General features: G+C 48.8%; 1 protein-coding gene across 1 annotated transcript in view; it reads left to right on the plus strand.

Annotated features, from left to right (window-relative positions):
* Window positions 1-26,289, plus strand: part of KIF1A (kinesin family member 1A) — a 218,167-nt gene that overhangs the window by 127,379 nt on the left and 64,499 nt on the right. The window contains 5 exon segments of the mRNA XM_043522362.1: window positions 266-359; window positions 16,073-16,221; window positions 20,449-20,627; window positions 21,242-21,379; window positions 22,381-22,638. Of these exon segments, the coding sequence (XP_043378297.1) occupies window positions 266-359; window positions 16,073-16,221; window positions 20,449-20,627; window positions 21,242-21,379; window positions 22,381-22,638 (818 nt within the window).

Genomic DNA, 26,289 nt, shown 5'->3' on the forward strand with positions numbered 1-26,289 from the left:
AACAATGGATGGTGTGCTGACATGAGTAGAGTGGATCTGCATCTTCTGAAGTACTACCCAGAATGGAAATATCATGTGTCTCGTCATCTAATGGGACCTTTTAGACCAGTGAACACAGCTGTGGGTAGGTTGACTTTCTACAGGGAGTGGAGCCATTTGTCAGTTTTATGGGGATTGAGAGAGACCTGGTACAGGAAAGGAGTGGTCAAAATCAAAAAGACAATTGTTTATGGGTTATTTCCTTATTTTCCCCCCTTTCCCTCAGGACTATGAGAGTAAACTAGAGGCTTTACAGAAGCAGATGGACTCCAGGTATTATCCTGAGGCCAATGAGGAAGAGGAAGAGCCTGAAGATGAAGGTAAAAGTTCAGTGAAAGCAGAGAGCGACTGAAATAAATTGTGTGAGAGAGAATGAGCCTTTTATAGTTTTGCTGGCCAATGACACTTCCTAATGACTCTGGTCTGTTACGATGAAAGTTCGGAAGATTATCCAGGTGTATTGGCAGGAGACTCTCTCTTATCATAAGAATGGTCCATCTAGCCCAGTATCCTGTCTTCCGACAGTTGCCAGTGCCAGGTGCCCCAGAGGGAATGAACAGAACAGGTAATCATCAAGTGATGATGTGGAAAAAGCTGAAGTACTCAATATTTTTTTTGCCTCAGTCTTCACAGACAAGGTCAGCTTCCAGATTGCTGCACTGGGCAACACAGTATGGGGAGTAGGTGAGCAGCCCTCAGTGGTGAAAGAACAGGTTAAGGACTATTTAGAAAAGCTGAACATGCACAAGTCCATGGGTCCAGATCTAACCCAATTGGCTGATGTGATTGCAAAGCCATTGGCCATTATCTTTGAAAATTCGTGGCGACTGGGGGAGGTCCCAGACGATTGAAAAAAGGCAAATATAGTGCCCATATTTTAAAAAGGGAAGAAAGAGAACCTGGGGAACTGCAGACCGGTCAGCCTTACTTCAGTCCCCAGCAAAATCATGGAACAGGTCCTCAAGGAATCCATTTTGAAGCACTTGGGGGAAAGGAAGGTGATCAGGAACAGTCAGCATGGATTCACCAAGGGCAAGTCGTGCCTGACCAACCTGATTGCCTTCTATGATGAGATAACTGGCTCTGTGGATACGGAGAACATGGTGGATGTGATATATCTTGACTTTAGCAAAGCTTTTGATATGGTCTCCCACAGTATTCTTGCCAGAAAGTTTCAAGCGGAGTGTCCGAGGGGTCGGTCATCTTTATTAATGATCTTCCATATGAGGAAAGATTAATAAGACTGGGACTTTTCAGCTTGGAAAAGAGACGGCTAAGGGGAGATATGATTGAGATCTATAAAATCATGACTGGTGTAGAGAAAGTAGATAAGGAAGTGTTGTTTACTACTTCTCATAACACAAGAACTAGGGGATCACCAAAAGAAATTAATAGGCAGCAGGTTTAAAATAAATAAAAGGAAGTATTCCTTCACACAACACACAGTCAACCTGTGGAACTCTTTACCAGAGGATGTTGTGAAGGCCAAGATCATAACAGGGTTCAAAAAAGAACTAGATAAATTCATGGAGAATAGGTCCGTCAATGACTACTATCCAGGATGGGCAGGAATGGTGTCCCTAGCCTCTGTTTGCCAGAAGCTGGGAATGAGCGACAGGGGATGGATCACTTAGAATCATAGAATCATCGAATATTAGGGTTGGAAGAGACCTCAGGAGGTCATCTAGTCCAACCCCCTGCTCAAAGCAGGACCAACACCAACTAAATCAACCCAGCCAAGGCTTTGTCAAGCCGGGCTTTAAAAACCTGTAAGGATGGAGATTCCACCACCTCCCTAGGTAACCCATTCCAGTGCTTCACCACCCCCCTAGTGAAATAGTGTTTCCTAATATCCAAAGTAGACCTCCCACACTGTGACTTGAGACCACTGCTACTTGTTCTGTCATCTGCCACCACTGAGAACAGCCGAGCTCCATCCTCTTTGGAACCCCACTTCAGCTAATTGAAGGCTGCTATCAAATCCTCCCTCACTCTTCTCTTCTGCAGACTAAACAAGCCCAGTTCCCTCAGCCTCTCCACATAAGTCATGTGCCCCAGCCCCCTAATAATTTTCATTGCCCTCCACTGGACTCTCTCCAATTTGTCCACATCCCTTCTGTAGTGGGGGGACCAAAACTGGACACAATACTCCAGGTGTGGTTTCACCAGTGCCGAATAGAGGGGAATAATCACTTCCCTCGATCTGCTGGCAATGCTCCTACTAATACAGCCCAATATGCCGTTGGCCTTCTTGGCAACGAGGGCACACTGCTGACTCATATCCAGCTTCTTGTCCACTGTAATTCCCAGGTCCTTTTCTACAGAACTGCTGCTCAGCCAGTCTGTCCCCAGCCTGTAGCGGTGCGTGGGATTCTTAATAGAATCATAGAATATCAGGGTTGGTAGGGACCTCAGGAGGTCATCTAGTCCAACCCCCTGCTCAAAGCAGGACCAATCCCCAACTAAATCATCCCAGCCAGGGCTTTTTCAAGCCTGACCTTAAAAACCTCTAAGGATGGAGATTCCATCACCTCCCTAGGTAACCCATTCCAGTGCTCCACCACCCTCCTAGTGAAAATGTTTTTCCTTATATCCAACCTAAACCTCCCCCACTGCAACTTGAGACCATTACTCCTTGTTCTGTCATCTGGTACCACTGAGAACAGTCTAGATCCATCCTCTTTGGAACCCCCTTTCGGGTAGTTGAAAGCAGCTATCAAATCCCCCCTCATTCTTCTCTTCTGCAGACTAAATAAGCCCAGTTCCCTCAGCCTCTCCTCATGGCATGTGCTCCAGCCCCCTAATCATTTTTGTTGCCCTCCACTGGACTCTTTCCAATTTTTCCACATCCTTCTTGTAGTGTGGGACCCAAAACTGGACACAGTACTCCAGATGAGGCCTCACCAATGTCGAATAGAGGGGAACGATCACGTCCCTCGATCTGCTGGCAATGCCCCTACATATACATCCCAAAATGCCATTGGCCTTCTTGGCAACAAGGGCACACTGTTGACTCATATCCAGCTTCTCGTCCACTGTAACCCCTAGGTCCTTTTCTACAGAACTGCTGCCTAGCCACTCGGTCTCTAGTCTGTAGCAGTGCACTGGATTCTTCCGTCCTAAGTGCAGGACTCTGCACTTGTCCTTGTTGAACCTCATCAGATTTCTTTTGGCCCAATCCTGTAGTTTGTCTAGGTCCCTCTGTATTATTTGCCTACCCTCCAGCGTATCTACCACTCCTCCTAGTTTAGTGTCATCTACAAACTTGCTGAGAGTGCAATCCACGCTATCCTCCAGATTATTAATGATCTGCAATTAATCCCGTCAACCAGATCATTGATAAAAATGTTGAACAAAACCGGCCCCAGGACCGACCCCTGGGGCACTCGGCTTGATACCGGCTGCCAGTTAGACATCAAGCCATTGATCACTACCCGCTGAGACTGACAATCTAGCCAGCTTTCTATCCACCTTATAGTCCATTCCTCCCATCCATACTTTTTTAACTTGCTGGCAAGAATACTGTGGGACTATGTCCACTGTATCGCCTTGGTCCACATGCTTGTTTCCTCAAAGAATTCTAGTAGATTCATGAGGCATGATTCTTTTTCGAGTGATTGCTCATGTGTATTGCACAAAAGGTGTGCATGCTCGCCACGTGAACCAGTGTCAGAAGTTTTTCCCTTAGCAGTACCCGTAGGGGAGGGTCCTTTGCGACCCCTGGAGTGGGGCCTCTATGGCACGGTATAAGGGGCACTGCACGCTCCTCCCACCCTCAGTTCCTACTTGCCGCCAGTGAAGGTGCTTCGGAACGGCTCTGCTCCAGCTTTGCTGCAGATCGTCCCCAGAACTCTTGTTCATTCAGTGTGTGTTACCTGCAGTTAGTAATTTGATTAGTTTTAGTTTAGTTAGTTCATCTGGGGAGGGGCATGCCCCGCGCCCCAGGTTTCAAGTCGTGCAACACTTGTAGGTAACAGATGCCAGTGAGTGAGCCGCACGCAGACTTTTTGCTTACGCTGTTTGCGTGAAACCCATCTCAGCGATTACTGCCAGATTTGCAAGTCGTTTAAGCCTCAGACCGAGAGAGAGAGAGAGACATTAGGTTCCAGGCCATCCTGATGGAGTCGGCGTTGATCCCAACTCTGGCGCGCCGCTCCGAGTCGGCACCGGGTACCACGGTGTCAGTACGCGGCGACCCACCGGTGCCATCTACCAGTCGGCTCCACTCCCCGTCTGTGGGGCACACCAAGAAGGCTAAGAATAGGTCTTCTCCGCCGTGGCACCGGAGCAAGACTGGTGGAGAGGCAAGACCCATGTTGGGCAGTCTTCGATCCCCATCGGCCTCTAGGCCTCCGACTCAGGTCGAGCAGAGTAGCCCGGCCCATTTGGAGCAGGCTTCCCCAGATGTCTGGATGCCCTCCACATCAGAGGCCCTGCAAGCGGCTCAGGATGTTATGTCCATGCCGGTACCAGGAGCACCGCCAATGTTGGCCCCGTGGTCCAGAGGCAAGCCGCCGCTGGGATCTCCACAGTCGCTCCCGACTCGGTACCGTTCTCAGTCGAGGGAATGTTCCCAATGCTGTTCACCGCTCAGCGACCATCCTGTGAGTAGTCCATGCAGGTCACTGTCGACCCCCACTAGGTTGTCTGGCTGGGTTCCATCTGACAGAGACTCCAGTCACCGCTCTGCCTCAAGGAGCGGATACCGACAGGACCGAGGCAGACAACGCCGAAGGTCCTCTTCTTAAAAGGGCTATCATAGTCAGTCACGACACGAATGTTGACACCGTTCTCATTCATTGTCTCGCTCCAGGACCCTGCCACAGCACTGCTTCCTTAGCCCTGGGCTCCGATTGCCGTTGTGGATCCGCCCGCTGGAGCCTATCGCAGAGCAGCTGCTACCGGCAGTACCATTCCTCCACGTCGGGATCGCGGTCTCGTAGTCAGCACCACTCCTGGCGCCGCCACTCCTTCTGGTCCAGGGACAGCAGCAGGTTGTACATCAATCCAGCCTCCCTTCGTAGTCGTCCATTGATGGGTCAGGCCAGCCAGACCGAACAGCCTGCTCCGCCAGTGCCACAGCAGGTGCACTGGCACCAGGCCCCATGGCCAGCACAGTGGTACCAGTGGGCACCGTGGGCCCTGACACAACCCCCGGTGGGGCTTGCTCAGTGGCTGGAGCCTCAAAAGGGCCATCGGCCTCCCTCTCCCGGCCTCCAAGGAAGGAGTCAGTGGGACGTGCATCTTTGGCGCCATACCCGGAGAGCGACCAGGGGGTGGATCCTCCGGTGCCGGTGGACACGCAAAATACTGCACCTACCTCCTCGCCCTCCCCTGATGAGGCGATTACGGCCCCTCCTCCCTCCGTCCCGCAGGAGGACTCTAAAGCCCACCAGGAGCTATTGAAAAGGGTGGCATTAACCTCGGCCTTCAGGTAGAGGAGTTGGAGGAGCCCTTGGACTCCCTTTTTAACATCCTGACTGCCTCGGTCCTGGGCAGGGTGGCCTTGCCACTCCATGAAGGGGTGGCAAAAATTTCAAATGCCTTGTGGCAAACCCCGGCCTCCTTGGCCCCCATCTCTAAGAGTGTGGAATGCAAGTATTTTGTGCCCGCCAAAGGACATGAATACCTTTACACCCACCCTGCTCCTAACTCCCTGGTTGAGTCGGTCAACCACAGGGAATGGCAGGGCCAACCAGCCCCTACTCCGAAAAATAAAGATTCCAGGAGGCTGGATTCATTTGCGAGAAAAATTTATTCGTCCTCAAGCTTCCAGTTACGGGTGGTGAACCATCAGGCTCTTCTGGACTGGTATGAGTTCAATCTGTGGGGCTCTCTGCCCAAGTTTGAGGACTCCCTCCATGATCGTGACAGGAAAGAGTTCAGAGCTCTGGTGGAGGAGGGTACAGCGGCTGCCAGGGCAACCCTGCAGGCAGCAGCAGATGCGGCGAACACAGCCACGTGGTCCATGACCTCCGTGGTGTCCATGAGAAGGGCATCGTGGCTCCTGCTCTCGGGGCTATCCAGTGAGGTGCAGAGCTCCTTGCAGGACCTCCCGTTTGACAGCAAGGCTCTGTTTGCAGAGGAGACAGACATAAAACTGCATGGCCTGAAGGACTCCTGCACTACACTTAAGGCTCTTGGCCTCTATGTTCTGGCTCCAGCTTGACTTAAGTTTAAACCATGGCAGGCTCCCACCAAGGCCATCCACTCTAAATATGAGCTCCTTTATAAAAAGTCGGGGGACTATAAGAAACGGCCACAGAGACAGTCTCGGTCTGTCCCCCAGCCTTGGTCCTCCAAAGGCAAACAGGCAGGGAAACGGCAGTTTTGACAATGCCCAGGGGCGACCCACTAGTTCTCATCGGGGATCCACCCTCAATAAAGCCTCCCTTCTCCAACCGGTTGTGTGCTTTTCTCCAGCAGTGGTCGCGGCTGACCTCGGACCGATGGGTCCTCAGCACCATCTCTCAGGGCTACACCCTCCAGTTTACCTCTACCCCGCCCAACCACCCTCCTCCCCCATCCCTCCGGGGGGACCTCTCTCACAAGGCTCTGTTCGAGCAGGAGGTGGGGCGGCTCCTTGGCCTAGGAGCGGTGGAAGTGGTGCCAGCAGAGTTCAGACACAAAGAGTACTACTCCCGCTATTTCCTTATTCCGAAGGCCAATGCGGGGGCTCAGGGCCATCCTGGACCTGCGAGGCCTGAACCAGTACATGATGAAGCTCAAGTTCCGCATGGTCTCCCTGGCCTCCATCATTCCCTCCCTGGATCCCGGGGACTGGTACGCCGCCCTCGATCTGCAGGATGCATACTTCCACATCCATATATTCGAGGGGCACAGACATTTCCTCCGTTTCAAGGTGGGAGAGGAACACTACCAATTTACAGTCCTCCCGTTTGGCCTGTCCACTGCCCCGAGGGCATTTACAAAGTGTATGTCTGTGGTGGCGGCCTACCTCAGGCACCGTGGGGTCCAGATCTTCCCCTATCTGGATGACTGGCTGGTCAAGGACAGCTCTCAGTCGCAGGTGCGGGACCATGTGGTGCTCCTTCTGTCCACATGCACCACTCTGGGCCTGTTAGTAAACGACACCAAGTCCACATTAGTTCCGGTACAACACATAGAGTTTATCGGGGCAGTTCTGGACGCCACGTTGGCCAGAGCCTCCCTCCCACCGGACGGGTTCGAGACCCTGAAAGGGCTCATCGACACAGTCACAAGGTTTCCAGTGACAACAGCCAGAGCGTTTCTCCAACTCTTGGGTCACATGTCGGCGTGCACATATGTGGTTTGTCACACCAGACTCAGGGTGAGGCCCTTCCAGCTCTGGTTGGTCTTGATGTTCTCCCAGGCCAGAGACAGGATGGACAAGGTCCTCACTGTGCCTGAACCGGTGATCGCCTCCCTACAATGATGGTCCTCCCCATCAATGGAGCTGGTGTCCGACGCATCAGACCTGGGGTGGGGAGCCCATGTGGGAGATGTTCAGACCCAAGGTCTGTGGTCTGCACAGGACCTGGCCCTCCATATAAACGTCAAGGAGCTCGGGGCGGTATGGCTGGCTTGCATGGCCTTCCGCTCACACCTGGAGGGCAGGGTGGGCAGGGTTCTCACGGACAACACAGCCTCAATGTTTTACATCAACAGGCAAGGGGAGGCCCGATTCTCTGCCTGGAAGCTCTCAAGCTGTGGGACTTCTGTATAGCCCATGACATTTGCCTACAGGCCTACCACCTACCGGGCGCCCGGAACTCACAGGACTTCAGGGACTTCTCCTCTCAGCATGAGTGGTGTCTTCACCCAGAGGTTGTGCACAGACTTTTCCAAGAGTGAACCTGTTTTCCAGGTGGAACTGTTCGTGACTCAGCAGAACCGTCACTGTCCCCGGTTCTGCTCTGTAGGGGCTGGGACAGGGCGCTATCTCTGATGCCTTCCTCCTGTCCTGGTCAGGCCAGTTTCTCTATGCCTTTCCCCTGTTTCCACTGATCAGCAAGGTCCTGGAAAAGATAAAGACAGACAGGGCCTGGGTCCTCCTGATTGCCCCGGTGTGGCACAGGTAGCATTGGTTCGGGACCCTCACGAGCCTGGTGGTAGCCCCGCCGTGGCTGTTACTGTCCCACCCAGACCTCCTCTCCCAGGACCAGGGCTGCCTCCTCCATCCCAACCTAGCGGCACTCCACCTCACGGCATGGCAGCTCAATGGTTAGACTGGGAGGAAAGGACGTGCTCGGAAGGAGTACAGCACATCCTCTTGGAAAGCAGGCAACCCTCCACATGTCGAGTCTACTTGGTTTTCCTGGTGGGTGGCTGAGCAGGGCATTTCCCCCGTGGCTGCCCCGTTCCAGCTAACCTTGGACTACCTCCTTCACCTTAGAGCCCAGGGTCCGTCAAGGTACACTTGGCGGCCATATTGGCCTTCCATCCACCGGTGCAGGGGCACATGGTATTCTCCTGTGCCATGACTGGCCAATTCCTTAAGGGATTGGATCGTCTCTTCCCATACGTTAGGCCCCCAGTCCCGCAGTGGGATCTGAACTTGGTGCTGGCCTGGCTCACGGGCCCCCCCGTTTGAGCCACTAGCTACAGTGCTCCTGGTCGCACCTCTCGTGGAAGGTGGCCTTCCTGGTGGCGATCACATCAGCTAGGCAGGTCTCGGAACTCAGGGCCCTGACCTCTGAGCCCCCATTCCATAAGGATAAGGTCCAGTTCCGCCCACATCCTTCATTCCTCCCGAAGGTGGTCTCCGCCTACCACATGGGTCAGGATGTTTTCCTGCCGGTCCTCTGCCCCAACCCCTATGTGTCCAGCGAGGAGCGCCATCTCCACAAGCTGGATGTGAAACGGGCTCTGGCTTTTTACCTGGAGCAGACTAAGCCATTCAGGAAGTCTTCACAGTTGTTGATCGCCTTGGCTGAATGCATGAGAGGTCGGCCGATCTCCACTCAGCAGTTCTCCAATTGGATCACCTCATGCATCCATACCTGTTATGACTTGGCGGGAATTCCTCTGCCGTCAATTGTGAGGGCACACTCCACTAGGGCGCATGCCTTGTTGGCTGCCTTTTTAGATCATGTCCCCATTCAGGACATTTGCAGGGCTGCTACATGGTCTTCAGTTCACATGTTCACCTCTCATTATGCGATCGTCTCCCAGACCAGGGAAGGTGCCGGGTTTGGCAGGGCTGTGCTCCGTACCGAGAATTTGTGAACTCCTACCCACCTCCAATAGATATAGCTTGGAATCACCTATTGTGGAATACACATGAGCAATCACTCGAAGAAGAAAAGACAATTACCTTTTCCGTAACTGGTGTTCTTCGAGTTGTGTTGGTCATGTTGATTCCACATCCCGTCCTCCTTTCCCTCTGTTGGAGTTGTCTGACAAGAAGGAACTGAGGGTAGGGGGAGCACGCAGCACCTCTTATACCGCGCCATGGAAGCTCCACTCCAGGGGTCGCTAGGGGCACTCCCCTATGGGTACTGCTAGGGGAAAAACTTCCAACACCGGTGCACGTGGTGAGCACGCACTCTTATTGTGGAATAGACATGAGCAACACATCTTGAAGAATACCAGTTACGGAAAAGGTAACTGTCTTTTTCCTTTTACTAAAACCATGTTAACTCTTCCTCAACAAATTATGTTCATCTCTATGTCTGACAATATTGTTCTTTATTATAGTTTCAACTAGTTTGCCCAGTACTGAAGTCAGGCTTACAGGCCTGTAATTGCCGGGATCACCTCTGGAGCCCTTTTTAAAAATTGGCGTCACATTAGCAATCCTCTAGTCATCTGGTACAGAAGCTGATTTAAATGATAGTTTACAGACTATAGGTAGTAGTTCTGCAATTTCACATTTGAGTTCCTTCAGAACTCTTGGGTGAATACCATCTAGTCCTGGTGACTTATTGCTATTTAATTTATCAATTTGTTCCAAAACCTCCTCTAATGATACCTCAATCTGGGACAGTTCCTCAGATCTGTCACCTAAAAAGAATGGCTCAGGTTTGGGAATTTCCCTCACATTCTCAGCTGTGAAAACCAATGCAAAGAATTCGTTTAGTTTCTCCGCAATGGCCTTATCGTCCTTGAGTGCTCTTTTAGCACCTCGATTGTCCAGTGGCCCCACTGGTTGTTTAGCAGGCTTTCTGCTTCTGATGTACTTTAAAAAAATTTTGCAATTACTTTTTGAGTCTTTGGCTAACTGTTCCTGAAATTCTTTTATGGCCTTCGTGATTGTATTTTTACACTTCATTTGCCAGTGTTTATGCTCCTTTATATTTTCCTCACTAGGATTTAAATTCCACTTTTTAAAGGATGCCTTTTTGCCTCTCACTGCTTCTTTTACTTCGTTGTTTAGCCACGGTGGCTCTTTTTTTTTACTATGTTTTTTAATTTGGGGTTGTCATAAATATAAAGGGCAGGGTAACCACCTTTCTGTATACAGTGCTGTAAAATCCCTCCTGGCCAGAGACAAAGTCCTTTTACCTGTAAAGGGTTAAGAAGCTCAGGTAACCTGGCTGGCACCTCACCCAAAATGACCAGTGAGGGGACAAAATACTTTCAAATCTGGAGAGGGGAAAAGGCTTTTGTCTGTCTGTGTGATACCTTTGCCGGGAACAGATCAAGGATGCAAGCCCTCCAATTCCTGTAAAGTTAGTAAGTAAATCTAGTTAGAGAATGTGTTAGGTTTTCTTTGTTTTGGCTTGTGAAATTCGCTGTGCTGGAGGAAATGTGTATTCCTGTTTTTGTGTCTTTTTGTAACTTAAGGTTTTGCCTAGAAGGATTCTCTATGTTTTGAATCTGACTGCCTGTAAGATTATCTTCCATTCTGATCTTACAGAGTTGTTCTCTTATCTTTTTTTGTTCTTCTAATAAAGTTCTGTTTTTTAAGAATCTGACTGGGTTTTTTGGGTCTTAAAAATCCAAGTCTGGTTTGTGCTCATCTTGTTTATTCTCAAGCGTCCCCAGGAAAGGGGGTGTAAGGGCTTGGGTGGCTATTTTGGGGAAATAGGAACTCCAAGTGGTCCTTTCCCTGTTCTTTGTCTAAATCACTTGGTGGTGGCAGCATACTGTTCAAGGACAAGATGAAATTTGTGCCTTGGGAAAGTTTTTAACGTAAGCTGGTAAAAATAAGCTTAGGGGTCTTTCATGCAGGTCCCCACATCTGTACCCTAGAGTTCAGAGTGGGGAGGGAACCTTGACAAGGATATACATTTAAGTTGAACCTCTATTATGGTGTCTTTAAAAAGTTTCCACATCACTTGAAGAGATTTCACTTTTGGCCCTGAACCCTTTAATTTCTGTTTAACTAACTTCCTCATTTTTGTGTAGTTCCCCTTTCTGAAATTAAATGCTACAATGTTAGGCTGCTGTGCTGTTTTTCCTGCCACAGGGATATTAAATTTAATTATATTATGGTCACTATTACCAAACAATCCAGCTATCTTCACCTCTTGGACCAGATCCTGTGCTCCACTTAGGACTAAATCAAGAATTGCCTCTCCTCTGGTGGGTTCCAGGACCAGCTGCTCCAAGAAGCAGTCATTTAAGGTGTCAAGAAACTTTATCTCTGCATCCTGTCCTGAGGTGACATGTATCCAGTCAATATGGGGATAATTGAAATCCCCATTATTATTATTGAGTTTTTTATTTTAATAGCCTCTCTAATCTCCCTGAGCATTTCACAGTCACTATCACCATCCTGTCCAGGTGGTCGGTAATATATCCCTACCAGTATATTCTTATTATTAGAGCATGGAATTTCTATCCATACAGATTCTGTGGTACAGTTTGATTCATTTACGATTTTTACTTCATTTGATTCTACGCTTTCTTTCACATATAGTGCCACTCCCTCACCAGCATGACCTGTTCTGTCCTTCTGTTATATTTTGTACCCTGGTATTACTGTATCTCATTGATTATCCTCATTCCACCAAGTTTCTGTGTTGCCTATTATATCAATATCCTCATTTAATATAAGGCACTCTAGTTCACCCATTTTATTATTTAGACTTCTAGCATTGGTATATAAGCACTTTAAAAACTTGTTCCTTTTAGCTGTCTGCCATTAAACGATGCAATTGAATGGGACTTTTTTTATTTGACTGTTTATGATCAGACCCTGCCTGTATTTTATCATTTTCCATCCTCTGCTCCTCACTAGGACATAGAGATTCTCTATTAATAGATCCTCCCCTAAGGGATGTCCGAACCATGTGCTCCTCCACACCTGTCGGCTTTCCCCCAGCCCTTAGTTTAAAAACTGCTCTACGACCTTTTTAATGTTAAGTGCCTGCAATCTGGTTCCATTTTGGTTTAGGTGGAGCCCATCCTTCCTGTATAGGCTCCCCCTTTCCCAAAAGTTTCCCCATTTAAGTATCAAAATATCAAATAACTGTAGGTGTCTGAAGCTGTGGTATTACAGTGTGTGGAATGCCACAAGGGGGATTCTTATAATGCTGAATGAAGGAGGCAGGGGGTCAAGATTGTTGCTTGTTAAATCACTCTTGTCTGAATTCAGGGGCTAGAGCGCTGCTCATTTTCCAGCATTTTCAGTATCTGCTTTGGATGCTGTAACTCTAATTCAGACACAGCTATTATAATGGTTACAGCAGATATTCACACTGCACCCACACACCCCATTCTCCATACTTCTTGCGTTCATGTTAGTACTGCCTACTGCTTCTTGATGTGCAGTTAACAAGAAGCAGCATACAAATGGATAAGGCATAGAGATGAAGAAATAGCATGAGGTCTGATTGCAAAATTTCTGTAGTTGAAAGTTTGGCATAAATCAGTGGGGAATTCATTTATTGAAAATTAATCAGTTGTTCCCTGGTAAAATGTGGGTTTTTGTTTTGTTTTAAAAGAAGGCAGATGGGAAAGTCACACTTCCAGAACAGAGAAAGGGTATCAGCATAACCCAGAGGGCCTGATTCTCCTTTATACCCCAGTCTCTTTACATAACCCCAAAGGGCCTGATTCTCATTTGCACCAGGCCTCTTTACACCCCACTGATACTGTAAAGGGGCATTAAAGTGGATATAAATTACATTACCGCACTTTAAGGTAGCCAAAGGGCATTAGTGTTAATGAGAATAAGGCCATTACCATTTAAATCAGTGCTGTTATTGTAATCAGTTATTTCTCCCACCTCTAGCAGTGTTTGGGAGCCTTTAGCCGTATTTGGGAGCTGGTATTGCTGTTTCATACATGTAATAACCTTCCCCATCCCTCATTTATCTTGGCTGCTGTCAGGGTTCCCTCCCCACTCTGAACTCTAGGGTACAGATGTGGGGACCCGCATGAAAGACCCCCTAAGCTTATTTTTACCAGCTTAGGTTAAAAACTTCCCCAAGGCACAAATTCTTCCTTGTCCTTGGACTGGTATCGCTGCCACCACCAAGTGAGTTAAACAAAGATTTAGGAAAAGGACCACTTGGAGTTCCTATTTCCCCAGAATATCCCCCCAAGCCTCTTCACCCCCTTTCCTGGGGAGGCTTGAGAGTAAACAAGGTGAGTACAGACCAGCCCCTTGGGTTTTTAGGACACTAAAAACCAATCAGGTTCTTAAAAGCAGAACTTTATTATAAAGAAAAAGTAAAAGAAGCACCTCTGTAAAATCAGAATGCAAGGTAATCAGATTCAAAACACAGAGGATTCCCCTCTAGGCAAAACTTTAAAGTTACAAAAAAAACAGGAATAAACCTCCCCCTTAGCCTAGGGAAAATTCACAAGCTAAAACAAAAGATAATCTAACGCATTTCCTTCCTATTACTTACAATTTGTAATCTTAGATGCTTAGTTCAGGTATTGCTTTAGGAGATGTATTTTCCCTGACCTGGTTTCTCACTGTCCCGGAGAGAAAACAAAGAAACACAAAACAAAAACCTTCCCTCACAGATTTGAAAGTATCTTCTCCCCTTATTGGTCCTTTTGGTTAGGTGCCAACCAGGTGTCAGTGTTCCTTCCCCACTCTGAACTCTAGGGTACAGATGTGGGGACCCACATGAAAGACCCCCTAAGCTTATTCTTACCAACTTAGGTTAAAAACTTCCCCAAGGTACAAACTTTGCCTTGTCCTTGAACAGTATGCTGCCACCACCAAGTGTTTTAAACAAAGAACAGCGAAAGAGACCACTTGGAGACGTCTTCCCCCAAAATATCCCCCCAAGCCCTACACACTCCATTTCCTGGGGAGGCTTGAGAATAATATCCTCACCAACTGGTTACAAAATCATCAAAGACCCAAACCTCTGGATCTTGGAACAATGGGAAAATCAGTCAGGTTCTGACTGGTAAAAATCATCTCTGTAAAATCAGGATGGAAAATACTTTACAGGGTATTCAGATTCAAAACACAGAGGATCCCCCTCTGGGCAAAACCTTAAAGTTACAGAAAACAGGAATAAACCTCCCTGTTAACAGAGGGAAAATTCACATAAAACAAAAGATAAACTAATCCGCCTTGCCTGGTGTACCTATACTGGAGACTTGGATTAGGATGGGTTGGAGAAGATGGATTTCTGTTTGGCCTCTCTCAGTCCCAAGAGAGAACAACCACGTAAACAAAGAGCACAAACAAAAGCCTTCCCTGCCCCCAAGATTTGAAAGTATCTTGTCCCCTTATTGGTCCTTTGGGTCAGGTGCCAGCCAGGTTAGCTGAGCTTCTTAACCCTTTACAGGTAACAGGATATTGCCTCTGGCCAGGAGAGATTTTATAGCACTGTATACAGAAAGGTGGTTACCCTTCCCTTTATATTTATGACACAGGTTATCTGAGCTTCTTAGCCCTTTTCAGGCAAAGGAGGGATTTTATGCAACCCTTAGCTGTATGTTTATGACAGCTGCTGACAGAGTGGTGTTAGTTTTGGCTTATGCCCTCCCTGTGTGTCTGTGGTATTTCTCTTGGACCTTGCACTGTGATGCCCTCCTGACTTGTGTGTGGAACAGTTATTAGGACAAGAAGAGAAAACTGTATTTCCTCATGTGCCTCTATTTCAGAGCCAGTCACATAAAATCATCACTGGTAAAGTTTGCAGGTGACACAAAAAGTGGGGGAGGGGTAAATAATGATGAGGGCAGGTCACTGATTCAGAGAGATCTGGATCGGTTGGTAAACACGAGACAAGCAAATATGAGTTTTAACACGGCTAGCTGTAACTGTATACATCTGGGAACAAAGAATGCAGGCCACACTTACAGGATGGCTCTATCCTGGGAAGCAGGGACTCTGAAAAAGATTTGGGGGTTGTGGAGAATAATCAGTTGACCACGAGCTCCCAGTGTGATGCTGTGGCCAAAAGAGCTAATGCGATCTTGGGATGTATAAACAGGGGAATCGTTAGGATTAGCTAAGTTATTTTACCTGTCTTTGGCACTGAGGTGACTGCTGCTGGAACACTGTGTCCCGGTCTGGTGCCCACAATTCAAGAAGGATGTTGATAAATTGGAGAGGTGTCAGAGAAGAGCCACGAGAATGATTAAAGGATTAGACAACCTGCCTTCTAGTGATAGACTCAAGGAGCTCAGTCTGTTTAGCTTAACGAAGAGAAGGTGAAGGGGTGACTTGATCACATTTTATAAGTACTTACTTGTGGAGCAAATACATGATCATGGGATCTTCAATCTAGCAGAAAAAGGTCAAACACAAGCCAATCTCTTGAAGCTAGACAGATTCAGATTCGAAATAAGACATAATTTTTTAACAGTGAGAGGAATTAACCATTGGGACAATTTACTAAGGGTTGTGGTGGATTCTCCATCACTGGCGAATTTTCAATCAAGACTGGGTGTTTTTCTAAAAGCTCTGCTCTAGGAATTATTTGGGGGCAGGTCTATGGTCTGCGCTATACAGTGGGTCAAACTAGCTGATCACAGTGGTCCTTGCTTGCCTTGGAATCTCTGAAATCCTCTCCACAGCCTGGATGGAATCAAGGCTGCGTGAGTGTCGGTGTTAGTGGTGGTAGGCAGAGGAGTGTTGGGGGTGTCCTTTGAAGGAAGTGACCTTGTCTCTTTGTCTCAACAGTGCAGTGGACTGAACGGGAGTTTGAGCTGGCCCTCTGGGCCTTCAGGAAGTGGAAGTGGTACCAATTCACATCACTCCGGGACCTGCTGTGGGGCAATGCAATTTTCTTAAAGGAGGCCAATGCCATTAGCGTGGAGCTGAAGAAGAAAGTAAGCACCTTCTCTCATAGAATCATAGAATACCAGGGTTGGAAGGAACCTCAGGAGGTCATCTAGTCCAATCCCTGCTCAAAGCAGGACCAATCCCCGACTAAATCATCCCAGCCAGGGCTTTGTCAAGCCTGATCTTAAAAACCTCAAAGGAAGGAGATTCCACCACCTCCCTAGGTAACCCATTCCAGTGCTTCACCACCCTCCTAGTGAAAAAGTTTTTCCTAATATCCAACTTAAACCTCCCGCACTGCAACTTGAGACCATTACTCCTTGTTCTGTCATCTGCTACCACTGAGAACAGTCTAGATCCTTCCTCTTTGGAACCCCCTTTCAGATAGTTGAAAGCAGCTATCAAATCCCCCCTCATTCTTCTCTTCTGCAGACTAAATAAGCCCAGTTCCCTCAGCCTCTTCTCATAAGTCATGTGTTCCAGTCCCCTAATCATTTTTGTTGCCCTCCGCTGCACTCTTTCCAATTTTTCCACATCCTTCTTGTAGTGTGGGGCCCAAAACTGGACACAGTACTCCAGATGAGGCCTCACGAATGTCGAATAGAGGGGAATGATCATGTCCCTCGATCTGCTGGCAATGCTCCTACTTATACAGACCAAAATGCCATTGGCCTTCTTGGTAACAAGGGCACACTGTTGACTCATATCCAGCTTCTCGTCCACTGTAACCCCTACGTCCTTTTCTACAGAACTGCTGCCTAGCCACTCGGTCCCTAGTCTGTAGCAGTGCATGGGATTCTTCCATCCTAAGTGCAGGACTCTGCACTTGTCTTTGTTGAACCTCATCAGATTTCTTTTGTCCCAAACCTCTAGTTCTTCTTTGAGTGCTTGTTCACGTCCATCCAACATTAGGTATGCGCGCGTCGCGTGCACGAGCATCGGAAACTTTTTCCCTTAGTGGCTCCTGTCGGGCCGGCAGGGCCCCTGAGTGGCGCCACTGCGCCATGCATATATACACCTGCCGCCCGACCCCCTCCGGTTCCTTCTTATCGTCCGTGGCAGCTTTGGAACAACCTCTCTCTCTTGGATGAGAGCAGTCCCTTAGCCTTTCTCATAGATAGCTGTTATCAGTTAGTTAGCATACCTTTGTTGTGGACAATTAAGTGATTAGGTGCTTGAAGGCTTCCAGCACCCACCCCAGGCCGCGGGGCATGCTGCAGGCCCATGGGTTTAAGGCTTGTGCCATGTGCCACAAGCCTATGCCAGTTAGTGACCCCCATGGCTCATGTCTACATTGCCTGGGGGAAGAACATCAAACTGAGCGGTGTAAGATTTGCAAGACGTTCAAGCCAAGAATACAGAAAGAAAGATATTTTCATTTAAAGCAGTTGTTGATGGAAGCCGCATTGCAGCCACCGGTCCCGCAGTGCCCAATGCTGGCTCCGGCTTCCTTGGTGTGTAGTACCCCGGAGCCGTCGGAAGACCCAGCACCAGCTAAACACTGAAAGCTGTCGGCCCCAGAGCGCCAGACTAGGCCCCAGCACCACTTGTCCTCCCTGGTGCGGCCCACGGCGCAGCCAAAAGGAAGGTGCAGACTTTCCCCGCATCGGAGGCCGGCACCTTCCAAGGCCCCGAGCACCGATAAGAGCGGGAAGGCCACTGTACCGGCACTGGAGGTGGAAGTGGAGGAGATCTGCAGAGCAGACACCTGGTCCTCGGTGTACACCTTCACGACCCATTACGCGGTCAACCAGCAGGCCAGAGAGGACGCGGCAGTTGGCAGAGTGGTCCTCCAATCAGTTGTTCCGTGACTCCTACCCTCCTCCAGAGGTAAGCTTGTGATTCACCTAATGTGGAATGGACGTGAACAAGCACTCAAAGAAGAAAAAATGGTTACTTACCTTCTTGTAACTGTTCTTCGAGATGTGTTGTTCTTGTCCATTCCACCACTGACCTTCCTGCCCCTCTGTCGGAGTCGCCAGCAAGAAGGAACTGGAGGGGGTCGGGCGGCAGGGGTATATATGCACGGCACAGTGGCACCACTTGGGGGGCCCGCTGGCCCTATGGGAGCCGCTAAGGGAAAAAGTTTCCGACGCTGGTGCATGCAGCACATGCACACCTAATGTGGAATGGATGTAAACAACACATCTCGAAGAACAACAGTTACAAGAAGGTAAGTAACCGTTCTTTTTTCTAGCTCCCTCTGTATCCTATCCCTACCCTCCAGCATATCTACCACTCCTCCCAGTTTAGTGTCATCTGCAAACTTGCTGAGGGTGCAATCCACGCCATCCTCCAGATCATTAATGAAGATATTGAACAAAACCGGCCCCAGGACCGACCCTTGGGGCACTCCACTTGATACCGGCTGCCAACTAGACATGGAGCCATTGATCACTACCCGTTGAGCCCGACAATCTAGCCAGCTTTCTATCCACCTTAGAGTCCATTCATCCAGCCCATACTTCTTTAACTTACTAGCAAGAATACTGTGGGAGACCATGTCAAAAGCTTTGCTAAAGTCAAGGAATAACACATCCACTGCTTTCCCCTCCTCCACAGAGCCAGTTATCTCATCATAGAAGGCAATTAGATTTGTCAGGCATGCCTTCCCCTTGGTGAATCCATGCTGACTGTTCCTGATCACTTTCCTCTCCTCTAAGTGCTTCAAAATTGGTTTCTTGAGGACCTGCTCCATGATTTTTCCGGGGACTGAGGTGAGGCTGACTGGCCTGTAGTTCCCCGGATCCTCCTCCTTCCCTTTTTTAAAGATTGGCACTATGTTAGCGTTTTTCCAGTCATTCAGAACCTCCCCCGATCACCATGAGTTTTCAAAGATAATGGCCAATGGCTCTGCAGTCACATTCACCAACTCCTTTAGCACCCTCAGATGCAGCACATCTGGCCCCATGGACTTGTGCTTGTCCAGCTTTTCTAAATAGTCCTGAACCACTTCTTTCTCCACAGAGGGCTGGTCACCTCCTCCCCATGCTGTGCTGCTGCTGTAGTTGTCTGGGAGCTGACCTTGTTCATGAAGACAGAGGCAAAAAAAGCATTGAGTACATTAGCTTTTTCCACATCCTCTGTCACTAGGTTGCCTCCCCCATTCAGTAAGGGGCCCGCTCTTTCCTTGACTTTCTTCTTGTTGCTAACATACCTGAAGAAACCCTTCTTGTTACTCTTAACATCTCTTGCTAGCTGCAACTCCAAGTGTGATTTGGCCTTCCTGATTTCACTCCTGCATGCCTGAACAATATTTTTATACTCTTCCCTGGTCATTTGTCCAGTCTTCCTCTTCTTGTAAGCTCCTGTTTTGTGTTTAAGATCAGCAAGGATTTCACTGTTAAACCAAGCTGGTTTCCTGCCATATTTACTATTCTTTCTACACATCGGGATGGTTTGTTCCTGCAACCTCAATAAGGATACATTAAAATACAGCCAGCTCTCCTGGACTCCTTTCCCCCTCATGTTATTCTCCCAGGGAATCCTGCCCATCAGTTCCCTGAGGGAGTCAAAGTCTGCTTTTCTGAAGTCCAAGGTCCATATTCTGCTGCTCTCCTTTCTTCCTTTTGTCAGGATCCTGAACTTGACCATCTCATGGTCACTGCCTCCCAGGTTCCCATCCACTTTTTCTTCCCCTACTTATTCTTCCCAGTTTGTGAGCATCAGGTCAAGAAGAGCTCTGTCCCTAGTTGGTTCCTCCAGCACTTGCACCAGGAAATTGTCCCTGTCACACTCAGGCTCTCCGGGATTTTACCCCGAGTTATGTAACTGAGTTTTCTTTCCATTTTTTTGGAGGAAATTGGATGCCTCCACTTCCCCATGTTTGCTGGATGCAGAGCTAAGCACGTGCGTTTCCCAGTAATTACCAAATCAAGAGGTGTTTGTGCACAAACAGTAAGCACATGGGACAGAAACTGCAGCCCTCTGCTTTAGTAGAGTCTCATCAGCTTGCATGTACCACAAAGATGGCAAAGCTGTGAATGAGGTCAATGACTGGGGCTCTCAAAGACTGGAAAACATGTTCCTAGATGAGCCATATTACAGGTTCTACCAGAAGCAATGGGTCAGATTCGAACCTGGCGTAAGCACCTGTAACTCCATGGAAGTCACTGATACCCGCTTACCCTGAGGTCAGGGGTGGCCCCTTGTGCATCTCAGGAGTTATACAGAGTGGATGGATGCCAACAGTCCAAAGGCACTTGCTGGGGATCCCCATTCACCATGAGCCCTCCACACACATACTGATTCTCTAACCCTCTGTCCATTCCCAGGTCCAGTTCCAGTTCGTCCTCCTCACAGACACTCTTTACTCACCTCTGCCTCCCGACCTGCTGCCCCCCAATGCTGCCAAAGATCGAGAGAAACGTCCCTTTCCACGAACCATTGTGGCTGTGGAAGTGCAGGACCAGAAGAATGGAGCAACACATTACTGGACTCTGGAGAAACTCAGGTAGAGTAGGGCAGAGGTTCTGTGGCACAGCCACTTGTATTGTACTGGGCGGGCTGGCACATTCAGGACAAGAAGAGTAGAGTTATGGAGTCTCCTGTCTTGTGGTCCTAGCCCCTTGGTTTGAAGTTGCATGCACACGCCCATCAATCAGTGAGAGTTTATTCCTTGCACATTTATTACCCTGCCTTCACAAATAAACAAGAATGATCAATGAGCAATAATACATGGCAAAATAACATAGACCTGTATTTCATTATGTATCTAAACTGATACCTCCTCACTCATATGGTCCCCATGGTTCCATTAGCTCTATTGTTACAGCTCTCCCCACTCCACACCATGCACGGATGGAGAGGTTTCCCCTTCATAGGGTAACTCTGCACCATGGGGGCTGGAATTCAGTTCCGGTAGTTCAGGTTGTTTGTGTGTTGTTTACCCCAGAAGTATAGTGATATGGGGCTGATGTGTGTGGCTGTAATGCATTGGGTACCCCAGAAGTACAGTGGTATGGGGATGGTGTGTGTGGCTCTGACTCGATGCTCAAGGGGCTGAAAGCTGATCTAGATCCTTAAACCTCATTGTGTACGTCTGTTTCTCTCTGTTTCTCCTTGCAGACAGAGGCTGGATCTGATGCGTGAAATGTACGACAGGGCAGCAGAAGTGCCTTCTAGCATCCTTGAGGACTGTGACAACGTTGTGACGGGCGGAGATCCCTTCTATGACCGTTTCCCCTGGTTCAGACTGGTTGGCAGGTGAGAGCCTTGTTCCTCCTTTTTCTAAATCCATCTGCAATCCAAACACACCCACAGAAGGAAACGTTGCTTGGTTTGATAGGGACAACTGGTGCAGTGCGGAGAGACCATAGTGGTTGCTGTGGGTGAAAGGGTTGCACCAGGCAGCAAACTAATATGCAAGGAGCACTATTTTCCACAATCACTTTTCTCTGCCCTCTGCATGGGTGCTCAGGAGTGATTTTCTGGGACCCCTACTGCTCCTAGGCACTGCTACAACAAGTTGGTGGTGAACTTCTCATCGCCTCCTTTGAAGCTGTGCCTAATAACCACAAGGCCCGGGCTCTCAACCTGGGGGTGGCAGCCCTCTGCCTTTCCCATCCTGTAGCATGGGAGGGGGATTCCGGGTGGGTTGGGTGTTGCCCCATGATGGAAAGGGGACAGGTTGAGGACCCTGCTGTCAGGTTTCCATGTCCATGGATGTGTGTTTGTGTGCACACACGCAGGCGTGCTCATTGGCATCTGAACATCTCTCGGTGTGCTGTACTGTATGTGCTGTGTCTCCTCATGTGCTTCCCACCTGCCAGTTGGAAGGGCACACTGCTGTCAGCTAGGCGGTGTCAAAGGGACTGGACCTGTCAGTAGGGTGCTGCCGAACGCGACCAACCTTGGTGCACTCAAGGCCTGATCCTTGCCAGTTAACAGCAATGGAAGGACTCCCCTTGATGCCAGTGGGCACTCTACCGGGGCCTTAGTTGACAGAGCTATGTTCCTGCTTTGCTGAATCCTCTGCAAAGTCTGAGGTGGCAGTTCCCAACTTTCACATCAGTTTTTCCACGCTTGTTAGCTGGCGACACTGGGGGCTTCTTTGTAAGACACTTTGGACAGGCAGGTCTTATTTCCCTCTCCCCTCCTGAATAGCAACGGTCCTTGGTGTAAAAGAAAAAGCCCTATTCTTTCTCGCTCTTCTGTTTGGAATAGCTGGTGTTAACCTGTCTTCTATCTTGTTGTACTAACCTTAGTTCAGATATCTCTGGCTGCAACAGCTCTCCTCTTTTCAACACATGCATGAGCGAGCGCATGGCTGATCTCACCCCCTCCCCCACCTTCTCGAACCCCGACTCCGACATCACCGAGCCTGCTGACGAGCAGCACGTGGGGAAGGAGGAGGAGGAGGAGGAGGAGGAGGACCTGGAGGAAGACATCTTTCCGGAGTACCCGCTGTATGATGGCCGGGATCCATTTTACGACCGCTCCCCCCTGTTCAGTTTAGTAGGAAGGTTGGTGAGGTTTTAGGAGAGCATGCTGGGAAGGAACTAGCTCTTTCGCACGAGAGAACTGCTTTCTGACACTGTTCCCATGTTAAGGGCACGCGTTCCACAGGCACTCGGGATGGGCTAGCTGAACAGTGTCCTTAAAGAGATGGCCAGCAGGGCAGGTGCACTGGTCAGTGTGATGGTAAGGCAAGTGTTGGTAGGAAACGAAGAAGGGAGAGGCTATTCTAGCCAGCTCATCTTTAAAGAGTAAGCTTCAAGACAAGTATCACAGAGTCAGTGGGGACCAGGATCGAGTGGCCACTGGATTCACATAGTCTCATTAAAGAGAAGAGTTTCATGTGACAGAAAATTGTGTGGTGATGACACAGAGGGACACAGAACTGACCCAAAGTATTCCCCTAGCTTTAACACATTTGGGTTTCAGTTCTAATTTACTGCTGGAAACATTTATGATGAAATGTCTGCAAAATGGGTGGCCTTCTGCTCCTGCATGGATTGTGAGGGTCACATCATTGCAGTCATGGAATGGAAATCCCATGCATGTCATAGAAATCCCATGCATGACTCTGACGTAAATCCTCACCAGCAAGAGGAGAACGTACAGGCTTCCGAGGAGTGGTGGAATGGCCAAGAGACCAAGGTGTAACGCAAGCACAGTGAACTGTAAGAGAAGGCCCATTGGTTCTGATCATTAGGAGAGGGATTCAGAGCCAGCCAGTGGCCCCGAGTGGTGTGTGAGGAAGGGATGGGAGGTGCAGAGAGTGAGCACAGTACGAAAAGACAGGCAGGTTCAGCTGATAGCAAGTGGGATTTCCCCAGATGACTCAGGAAAGAGCTGTGGGGAATAAGGTTGGCTTCAAAAGCTAAAACCAAGGGCTGTGGAGGGAGAGGATTTTATCTTTTTTTTAATTAAAGCCATATATTTTTAAGCCACCACTACTGTGAAGTGGTGACATTTCCACTTGCTGCTTTGGCTAGCACATGGCTGAAAATTGTTTTATGCAGTGGTTCGAACTAGAGCCATGCAGAAAAGTGTTGTGTGGGAATCAGAGCTGCCAGAAGTTTTCAGGTGGTTTGGAGAAAAGCTCTGGAGTGGGGAGAGCTTCTCTGCCCTGCAGGGCTGGGAGTGGACTCTGCCCAAAGAGAAAGAAAATTGTTTATTTTCTTTTGCTAGTGAAAACAGAATGTTTCAATGGTTCATTCTGGAAAAGAACTCCAGATCTTGTGAAATTGGTGACATGTTTGATTTGATCGGCCACCATTTCATTCTACCAGAGAAAACCACCTGAAATTGCCAAGCATGGCACCAGATAGCCCAGTTCTGCTTCAGACTTTTCCAAGGGGAAAGAAGAGGTTTTGCCCATAGTTGTCCCAGGCCCTGTCCTTTAAAAATTGGATCAAATTCAGACTTGGTGCAAGCAGCTGCAGCTTCACTGTAGTCAGTGGCATTGCTTCCACTTACACTGGGTCGTAATTTGGCCTGTGAGCTGCAAATATGTTTGTGAAAGCAAGAAACCCAGGCAAGAAGCCGAGTTCTCCTTTCCAGCCAATAGGACTTGGGCAATGGGAGCAAGAAGGGGAGGAGAAGGGATCAGAAAAGAGAGAGAGGGAGATGGGATAAGAGTCACTGCAGCCTCAGACCGAAAGAGCTGGGTTCTTCCACTTTTTTTTTCTCTTGGGGGAATCAGAGATTTTAAAAACAAACAAAACAAACTACCAGATACAACAATGATGAACCGAATCCCCCATCCTGTGGGATGTTCCTGGGAGGTCTTGCCTTTTGAATCTTCCCAATTCTTTTGAGTCAGATACGGAATTGGCTTTCCCTGTGCAGCAGCTGTGCCGATCACATTTCTCGTGAAGTGTGCTTGGATTGGTTTATGATTGGATCCTTGTCTTTGATTAGTTTTCCCCCTATTTTCTTTATTCTTTTTTTTTCTTTTTCTTTTTTAGCTGCTGGCTCTCTCTCCAAAGCTTGAGCAAAAAATGGGGGTTATTTCACTTTTGTCTTCATTTTTGAAAGGCTTTTCTTTGGTCTGAGCATGCCATCTTTGCACCTCACCAATCTTGTGGTTAGTGTCTCTGCCCTCCTTCCTTTTCCTTTAGTGACATATTCCCTCCCTCTCCCTATTCCTCTCTTCCTCTTCCTTCCTCTTCAACCTTTCTGGTTTCAGTCTGCTTCAAGACGTGCTCACCTGTAATTTCAGACTGTTATGATGGAAGCTTAACAGTCTTATGATCCACATTCCTCCCCATTAAGGAGGCCTCCCGCAAGATGCCCAGAATCAGATATGTATTCACAGACACCAAAACAAAGCCATCTCCAATACAGGGCATCATAGAGCATTCAGGTGGGCGCCAGACTCAATTCCCTCTGATCCCAGACACTCAAGAGGATTCCGATCCTCTGACCCTGCAGTTCCATCTTATGAGGTGATTCACTGGGAATGGAAGATATTCTGAATCTCTCAGGAAGGGCTCAGCACCTTGTAAGATTGGGGTTTAAAGCTGGGTCTTGCCTTGTGCTTTAATGACCCAATTCAACTGCCGCTGAAGTCAGTGGAAAGATTACCATTGACTCCAGAGGGAGCTGGGTCAGGCTCCAAGATGCATAAGTTCCTCTGGACATTTGAGGCCTGATCCTGCATCTATTGCAGTCAATGGGATCACTGTCATTGCTTTCCCTGGGTGCAGCATTGAGCCCTTTCTGGAGGAATCACCCAGGCTTTATGATGATATTTCAGCTCAGCAGTCAAACCTCTGCTCTGAGGGAGGGCACTGGAGCCAAATGTACAGATAACAAAGCTGACCACATAGGGATAGTCACAGAATCTTGGTTCCCTCCCTCTGAAGAAGCACCCGAGCTACTCTGTGTGGTAATACATTGTTAATACAGTGGTCTTGCTTTCTTCAAACCTATGCCACTCCATTCATCAGAGCCAGGGCCAGCTCTACAGTTTTTGCCACCCCAAGCAGTGAAAAAAACTGTCGCCGCGGATGGCAAAAGGGAGAAGTTGCTGCCGATTTGCCGCCGTGGCCGGCAGAACAGAGAAGCTGCCGCCGAATTGCCACCACGGCCGGCGGGACAGAGGAGCTGCCGCCGAATTGCTGCCATCACGGAAACACTGCCGCCCCAAGCACCTGCTTGGACCACTGGTGCCTGGAGCCGGCCCTGATCAGAGCATGAGTATGATGCAGTCCTGTGGAGGCTGCACCCTGCGCTCCTTCAGACTCAGGCTGGGGATGGCTCCCTGTCAATCTGCTTTTCCAATCTGGAGACCAACTACAAACAGTAAAAGTTGTGGGGGGAGGAATTTTGTACAGCCAGTACCAAGTTTAGTGCTGATGATGGAACATGCTGACCACACAGGATGCCACTATGGACTTAGGTCATTACAAAACTCCTGCTGAAAGGAACCTCCCACTTTTGCTGCCTGTTCTCATCACCCTGGACAAAGGCATGCTGTAGCTTTGTGAAAGAACTCAGCCCCTGGATGGAAGGCAGCTGAGCAGGCGCACTACGAGTCAGAGGTGGTGTGGGTAGGAAAGGGGGAAGCATTTTGAGGAGCTGACGTGATCCATGGCCTTGCCCACTGTTTGAGAGCATCTGCCCTCTGATCGTCAAGGGGAGGTGCAGTCCTGAGAGGCTGGTGA

The sequence above is a fragment of the Chelonia mydas genome, chromosome 9 (genome assembly GCF_015237465.2).
Source record: "Chelonia mydas isolate rCheMyd1 chromosome 9, rCheMyd1.pri.v2, whole genome shotgun sequence".
NCBI lineage: Eukaryota > Metazoa > Chordata > Testudines > Cheloniidae > Chelonia > Chelonia mydas.